Source organism: Oryzias latipes, chromosome 12 (genome assembly GCF_053564925.1).
Source record: "Oryzias latipes strain Hd-rR chromosome 12, Olatipes_Hd-rR_3.1".
Lineage (NCBI taxonomy): Eukaryota > Metazoa > Chordata > Actinopteri > Beloniformes > Adrianichthyidae > Oryzias > Oryzias latipes.
Genome location: NC_136248.1, coordinates 29,604,966 through 29,612,845, shown reverse-complemented (window position 1 = coordinate 29,612,845; position 7,880 = coordinate 29,604,966). Strand labels below are relative to the sequence as shown.

At 38.9% G+C, this 7,880-nt stretch overlaps 1 protein-coding gene across 2 annotated transcripts; it reads left to right on the top strand.

Annotated features, from left to right (window-relative positions):
• Window positions 1-2,908: 2,908 nt before the first annotated feature.
• On the top strand, window positions 2,909-7,535 carry s100z (S100 calcium binding protein Z). Of its 2 annotated transcripts, XM_004074501.5 has the most exons (3): window positions 2,911-4,426; window positions 4,489-4,664; window positions 6,617-7,535. In XM_004074501.5, exons 2-3 carry the CDS (start codon window positions 4,524-4,526, stop codon window positions 6,770-6,772), a joined length of 297 nt encoding a protein of 98 aa, XP_004074549.1. In that variant the 5' UTR covers window positions 2,911-4,426; window positions 4,489-4,523; the 3' UTR covers window positions 6,773-7,535. The 2 variants fall into 2 exon arrangements, with proteins under 2 accessions (XP_078812096.1, XP_004074549.1); XM_078955970.1 differs by having other exon boundaries at window positions 2,909-4,664.
• The last annotated feature ends 345 nt before the right edge of the window (window positions 7,536-7,880 follow it).

The following is a 7,880-nucleotide window of genomic DNA, read 5'->3' as shown; positions in this document are numbered from 1 at the left end:
TAAGCCAGACTGATAGATCGGCACATACCTGCCGCCAGAGAGCCTGGACAGGAGTGCAGAACCATAGTGCATGCATGTAATTGTCGGGTAGATTACTGTCACAGTGCTGACAAATGTCTGAGTTACTGAGACCCATCTTGAACAGCCTCTGTCCAGTGTAGTAAATTCTGTGAAGAGTTTTGAAATGGATTAGCTGCAGATTTGGACTTTTTGTCATTTTAAAGGTGTTTAGACAAACTTCTGACCAAAAACTTTCATCTGTGCTGATGCTCAAATCCGCATCCCATTTTGTTGTCGGAAGTGAAATATTGTTATCTAAATTGCATAAAAGTTTGTATATTTTAGATCACCGTTTTTGCTGCACCGGTAATGTTAGGTTGAGGTGGTGAGGGGCTGTAAGCCTAAAAAACATCATAATCATAAATAGATCAAACAATGAGCAGTGTGCATCTTTAAAGGATAGATAGATAGATAGATAGATAGATAGATAGATAGATAGATAGATAGATAGATAGATAGATAGATAGATAGATAGATAGATAGATAGATAGATAGATAGATAGATAGATAGATAGATAGATAGATAGATAGATAGATAGATAGATAGATAGATAGATAGATAGATAGATAGATAGATAGATAGATAGATAGATAGATAGATAGATAGATAGATAGATAGATAGATAGATAGATATGACTTTATGAATCCAGAGGGAACTTGCATGTTCATCCATTCCAAATGTAAACAATGAATGAATTATGAGGATCATAAAATGATGTTAAAAATCTTAAAAGTAATCATTATAATCATAAAAACAATGTAAATCAAACTCACTAAGAAAAGAATAAAAAAGAATGAAAGAAGTTGACCTTTCAGTGACCCTTCCTCTGACTGCCAAGCTCTGTTGATTTTTAGACACACAAACAGAAAATTCATTTAATATTAACCCTGGAGAACCCACAGGGTCAGATCGGTCTGCTGGGTTGTTTTAAAAATTAAATTAAAAGGAAAATTATAAATTAATTAAATTAAATTACTTTTAAAATAAAATTTTACTTTTAATTGAAAAATAATTATATTTTATTTTCTACGTTTATTATTTGTTTAATTTTTTTTGTGGTTGCTAGAAAAGGATCAAATTAACTTTTTGTTTCTTTTGTTCTTATCAGCAGACAAAAATCTATGGGATCACAGTCCAAAAACTGACCTTTCAGAAGGTCAAAGTCAAGAAATTCTGTCTGATTTTGTGTCTTGCAAGAAAAATAATCTTATCTTAAGAAAGTTTGTTCAAAAGCAAAATAGTCCAAGAAAACATGTCTAGAATTTATTTCTTAAAATAAGAATTCTTGGTAGGACCTTTTTTTTTTACTCTATTGGCAAAAATGTTTTTGCTTATTTAAAATGTTATTAAACGTTTTAAGGCTTTTTCATAGAGGAAGGATGAAGGCGATTCATTTCATTTCATTTCGTTTTTTAACATGTGGAGGATTTTGTTTTATATTATATTTGATCAAAAGTGCTGTATAAATCAACTTTTGAAAGATTGAAAAGACTCCATTTAGTCTGTGTATCTCAAACGTCAAAAATCTTAATAAATATAAAAAATAAATCCATTTTTTTTGTCTTTGAATGAAACCCAACAGAATATTAAAAGTAAGTTAAAACAGAAACTTCATTGGTCAAATACAAAAATCCCTTTTTTATATATTTTTCAATTAAATGTAACAGTTAATTGACTTTATTTATTGATTTTAATTCATTATAGACGTAATTGTTGACGGACTGAGTGAATAAATACTTTATTAATAACCATGGGTAGATCAAAAATCCGACTTTTACACCCAAAGATTTTGTTTATCTGCAAATGTGAGCATTGAGGGCGACATCCTCCGGGAAACGCTTTCATCACCTCAACAAATGGAAAAAGCTTTTCCTCACGGCAGTGGAAAAGAGTGTCGGGAACGCCTGACGACCAGCGCCCCTGTGAGGAGGGAGTTCTTCTCCCCCGTCAGTGATGACACCATGACGTAGGACACCCAGGACAGAGGAGGAGGGCTGAAGCAACTAAAAATAAACAGAAAGAGGAAGGAATTGTGAAGGTGAAACCGAGGGAAAAGAGCAAATCCAAAAACGTTTCCTCCATCTGATTAAAACTGGGATGCAAGAAACGGTTTTACCAAAAACAGATCAATGTACTTTGTCTGCGATACATCCTTCATTTATTATTTCTCTTCACGTTAGGGTTTCTCTGTTTTTGTTAGTTTTTCAGTTGTCAGTTTGTTGGACGAATTGATTTGAGTTTCGCCTGAAAGACACTTCAGGTTTCTGACTGATGATCGTGAGTTTATCTGTGGTTTCACCTCTGGGACGTTGTCAGATCCACCGGCTAAGATCTATTTCCCATTTTCTTGTTCTTGTGTGACAGACAGGCACAGAGAGAGACCATATTTGTGTTTCTTTTGGTTGTGTAGTGACATTGTGTGACCATGAACACTCAATTTGAATCACAATTCTTGATAAATAAAAAAAGATTTGGGAGCATCTCTGGTCATTAAAGTCCCACTAAAGTCAAATTTTGAACATTTTTAAATGCATTTCATGTGGTCTTTTAATTATATTATGCTGCTTTTAGCCAAAATAAAAACAACCTGTGTCGTTTTCTAAGACATAGTTTCTGCAGAGCAGCAGGAGTTCATTCAAAATTCACCTCTGAGTTGTGGGAACCACACCCCAGTCCCTGTTGCTGAGAGCTCTCCGTTTACAAGCTCTCCCACTAGCCACTCACACCCCCAGCCTAAAGGCGGTGTCACACAGCCACTACGTACATTTTGTGCATGTTATACAGAAATACGTGGAAAAAGTATGTTACATTTTCGCAGATGTGTCACGAATGAACAATGTTAAAATCATGGAAGAAATATAAATAAAGCATAAATGTGTGTGATTATCGCGCTGTTTATATGCAATTCTTTAGTGATATTTGTGTCAGTTATGTAAGTTGTCAAAGAAGGGTGGTACGTGTCACCAGAGGGAGGTTGGGGGTAAGGGTTGGTTGGGTTTTTCTTTACTATATCTGTGAAATCATTTGTTCATATTGGATTTTTTTAAAATGTTAACTCGAACTGTAGCTCGCAGATGACCTTTTCACCTTTTCAGCAACAGTTCTTCAGTGTTTTATGCCCTGCTTCTCACCCCCAAACTAGGATGAGGGGGTTTTAAGTCACTCTGCCCTTTGCAGATGAGGAAGGTTGCTGTCTGAACGGAAAACATGCCCAAAAGGTTCATCAAAAGACACTCCTAATGAACCTTTTATCGTTGTTTCTCTGCTTGTACGCTGTAAGCTCCGACTTGTATTCTCAATAAAAGGATGCAGAAGGACCATTCACACTCCTGAAACGTCGCTTGTTGGTGTGGTCTCCAACTGTTTCTCTTTTTTATTGTCTAGGTGAATTTATCTATTTATTAATTTTTTTTATTTCAGTGCTTTTTTAAATTCTTTTTATTGTAAAGCGCTTTGAGCTGCACAATTATTGGAGGCGCTTTTTAAAAATAAAGTTTGATTGAAAGAAATCACATGACTCAACGAGAAATTCAAGAATTATCGTCCATTCATTACATTTTACAGAAAAGTTAGAAAGTTAGTTTTGTCTTTTATTGAATGTAATGACATATTTAAAGTAAAAACTAGACTGAATTACTTGGTGATATTTTTTTTTTTCAGTGAACAGTTTTCTTATTTTGTTGTTCAAGATTATATAATCTGTCGGTTGATTATTTAGGATATTTATTGTAATACATTTGGGATGATTTGACCTCTGGAATAAACTGGAATATAGGAATTTTTGCCTGTTTTTTGTTGGTTGATGTTTCCTTGAACCTTCATTTAGAGTTTTAATATATGGCAAAAGCCACAAATACACTATTTTGGTAACGTAACGTTTTTCTTTAACCCTGCAGGTTTGCATACATCAGGACTGAACGACCAGCGGCGTTTTTTCCAGTGGAGCTCCTGATTTCATTAGTGCCTCTCAGGCCTGTGAACTTTGCGTGGAAAATCGATGCAGCCCGTTCATTAAGTCTTGCTGGCGGCGTCTGTATCAAACTTAATGAACATCATCTCTGATGACCTGGTGACGGCGGGCAGACAGGTCTTAACAGATCCTCCCTCTGAGTAACACTTCCACAGACGTGACGAAGCCGACGCGGTCGCGGGCCTTGATGAGCCCCCATGAGGCCTGCCGGCTGCGCCGCTGCGCGTTTTGTTTTTCACTTACCGAAGACGTGCGATGAAAGACAGTAACCATGGGCCTCTCACCTGTGGAATTAATTATCTCCAGGAAGGTGGAGGCGGACCTGCCCCACATTTCCTCACAAACAAGCCGCGCTGCTGGGCCTCTCCGTCTTTTTGGACGGGACTTTGAGCAGGTAGGAGCACCTTTCTGATCGGCCAAAATCAGCGTTTGTGACCCGATGTTTCTCCTCTGAAGAAGCTGCAGGAAACCTTTCAGAACCCCTCAGGAGGATGCCGAGTCAGCTGGAAGGCGCCATGGGCGCGCTCATCACCGTTTTCTACAACTACTCCGGAAACGACGGAGACAAGCACAAACTCAACAAAGGCGAGCTGAAGGAGCTCCTGCACAGCGAGCTCACCGACTTCCTCACGGTAACGTGCGAGCCAGCGTTTTCCCAAAGAGCAGTGGTGCTGGATTTAGGTTCGGTTTGCCTTCAAAGGTCAAACTGGATGATGCTGTTTTCAAATGATTTAGCAGTCTGACCTTGCGAGAGGAAATTGATTTTTCACTGATTTGTATCCGTCGGTCAGAGCGTAACTGCTCATAGTAATAAAGGATGTGGAGGCGGAGATAAATAAGGTCATTTGAGGAGGTCTGAGTGATGGCGGCGTGCGAAGCCTGTGACCTTGAAGGCGAACAGCAGAGATCTTAAGGCTCTGCCGGCTTCAGGTATCCTTGATGCTTCTTGGTCTCCTTCACGCTGCCGGGAAGCCTCCGGTGTGCTCATGCGTCCGGATCGCATCCAAACAGAGAAATGTGTCGTCACATACTTACGATCCGCAGGAGCCTCATGCTACATACGGCCACTTTCAACGAAAAGTCAAAGTAAACGCACATGTATGCGCGTTTTAGGCGTTTCACGCGTTCAAAGCTCTTGCGTTAATTCATCGCTACATGTTTTAACATCTGTTTTATGGAGTCGTTGTATGCACATGCCTCTGTGTACATAGCATAACATCTTCCACACCTTGATGGTTTACTGACCATTTAAAAACCCTAATTGTTGTTAATAAATTCTATTATGATTCCACACTGACCTTATTATCTGTATTATCTTCTAAAACATAAATTTTAGCACACATGTTTCGAACAATATTTTAAATAAAGTTTCACTTGTTTGACAAACATGATAAAAGAACAGAAAGGAATAATGAAACAGCTACTGTTGACCTCATATGTTGTTATAGCTGAAGGAATGACTCTCAAGGGGGATCAAAACACCCCATAAACCCAGTTTACTGAAATTAGTGTCCCCCTTGTGGCACAATGTCCAAGAGCAGTCAGAGATTCAGCTGCAGTTTCTAATAATGTTCACCTTTGGTCATGAGCTCTGGGTCATGATCGAAAGAACGAGGTCCCGAATAAAAGCGGCTAAAATGAGCTTCCTCCGTAGGGTGGCTGGGCGCTCCCTCAGAGGTAGGGGGAGAAGCTCGGAGTAGAACCGCTTCTCCACATCCAGAGGAGCCAGTCTGGGTGGCTCGGGCATCTGATCAGGATGCCTCCTGGACGCCTTCCTGGAGTGGTGTTCCAGGCATGTCCCCAACACCTCCCCAGGAAGGCGTCCAGGAGCATGTCCCACCAGGGGGAGGCTCTGGGGAAGACCCAGGACACGCTAGAGAGACTCTCGGCTGGCCTGGGAACGCCTCAGGGTCCCCCCAGAGGAGCTGGAGGAAGTGGCCGAGGCTAGGGAAGCCCCCGTGACCTGATCCCAGATGAGACGATGGATGGATGGATTGAATTACCGTAAATCTTTAGCTCTGTTAATCTGTTAACTGCGTAAAGGGTTGCAATAATGTGTTATTCTGTGTTATTCTGTGCTGCCGGCTTTGTGCTTGAGACTAGAGCTGTTGCTCCAGGGTTGATAGTCTTTGAATGATCAACCTTTAGCGCAGTTAATCGTAGTACCAACTGATTTAAGAAATAAGAACAAAGACGCTCTTGTCTGCATCAGAATCATCTTACGCTGATTGCGTGAGCACTTCACTACAGTAGAGTGTTCCACATCTGCGCAAAGCTACTTTTTCCTCCCATCTTTGAATCAGTTGGAGTTACGTAAACTGCTTAAACGGTTGAAGAGTTACGGTAGTCGAAAGAACGTCAACACTGGAGCTCTGGTGTTAAAGAGTTAAAAGAAAGTAGGTAAAACATGTCCTCCCAGTTACTATGAGGACGTGTCAATATCACTGAAATTAACATATCGCGTTCAGATCCATGGATTTGCTCTGTCGCTTTTCTGACATCCTGATCTACGCGTCTATAGTCTTTTTAACCGAACAAACACCTGAAGCTGTACATTAAAGGTACTCTTCCTTTCCTGTTTCAGTCCCAGAAGGATCCGCTGCTGGTGGAGAAAATCATGAACGACCTGGACTCAAACAAAGACAACGAGGTGGATTTCAACGAGTTTGTGGTGCTGGTGGCCGCCCTGACCGTCGCCTGCAACGACTTCTTCCAGGAGCAGAACAAGCACGCCAAGTAGACGTCTGCAGAGGTCCAGCTGGGCACCAAACACAGACCTATTTTTGACCAAATATGCTTAAGTCTCATCCCCACCACTTGATGTGATGATATATTGTGTTTACTGCAAATGTGAGTGAGAATAAAGCAGAAGAACAAAGTGTCCTTTCCATGCTGCATCTGCTGTCACGGAGCTTTGATTTGCTACAGCCTTGGATTCATTTCAGCTCCTGTCTGAGTTTTTCCTCCTCCAGACGTCACATAACGACTCCTGCTAGAAATAATTCGGTGACATTTTACTTAAAAAAAACAAAACTTTTCTGTGGCAGTTCGTTGAAGCAGATGTTCCACATTAAAACTGCTGGACTCAATTTTAAATGTCAATGGTAAAGTATGCTGTGTTTTTCCTGATGCTGCAGTTTGTTGGTGTTTAATTTCCAAAATAAAAGGCTTTACCTCATGTGATCTTTGTCCTTAAATGTAATTATAATATATTTTTCATTTAGTTTTTATCACTTTTTTACATGTTTTACACGTTTTTCTTTACTCTTCTAAACTTTTGTCTAATGATGGTTATTTTTTTGCAACTTCTTTGTTTTTAAAATTATGACTTTTTTCTCATATTTGTATGCGTAAAGTTTTGATGTTTTTTCTCATAATTTTATTACTTTGTCTTTGTAACATTTTTATTTTTTTCTCCTCGTAATGTCATAGTTTTAATGTCGTAAAGTTTTTTATATTTTATGTAGAATATAAAATCTTGACTTTTTGTGATTATCTTTCTCTCGTCTTGTAAGACTTTCTTTAATTTATTTATTTTTATCATTGTACAACTTTTTTCATAATTTTGACTTTTTTTGTCTGACTTTGATTTTATTTTGTTAAAATTTCATTTTTTCCTTCATAAATGTTTGACTTTTCCATCGTTTCTTTTTCCTCATAATTGTATGACTTTATTCTTATAATTTTACCACTTCATTCTCATATATTTTTGTTCAGTTTCCTTCTTTTATGGTGCCCCCCCCCAAAACTTCATCACTGTTGTTTTCCGCTTTCTACAAACTAAGAAGCCATTTCGTTTTAATTTGACATTCCTCTAAGTAAACTAAGGACTCTACCGAGGAAATGAG

What these genes read in the sequence shown, in the direction of transcription:
- s100z (XM_078955970.1), top strand. Translation starts at nt 4,524, where the DNA reads ATGCCGAGTCAGCTGGAAGGCGCCATGGGCGCGCTCATCACCGTTTTC. An exon ending in AGCTCACCGACTTCCTCACG is followed by an intron (nt 4,665 to 6,616) that starts GTAACGTGCGAG and finishes TTCCTGTTTCAG; the next exon opens with TCCCAGAAGGATCCGCTGCT.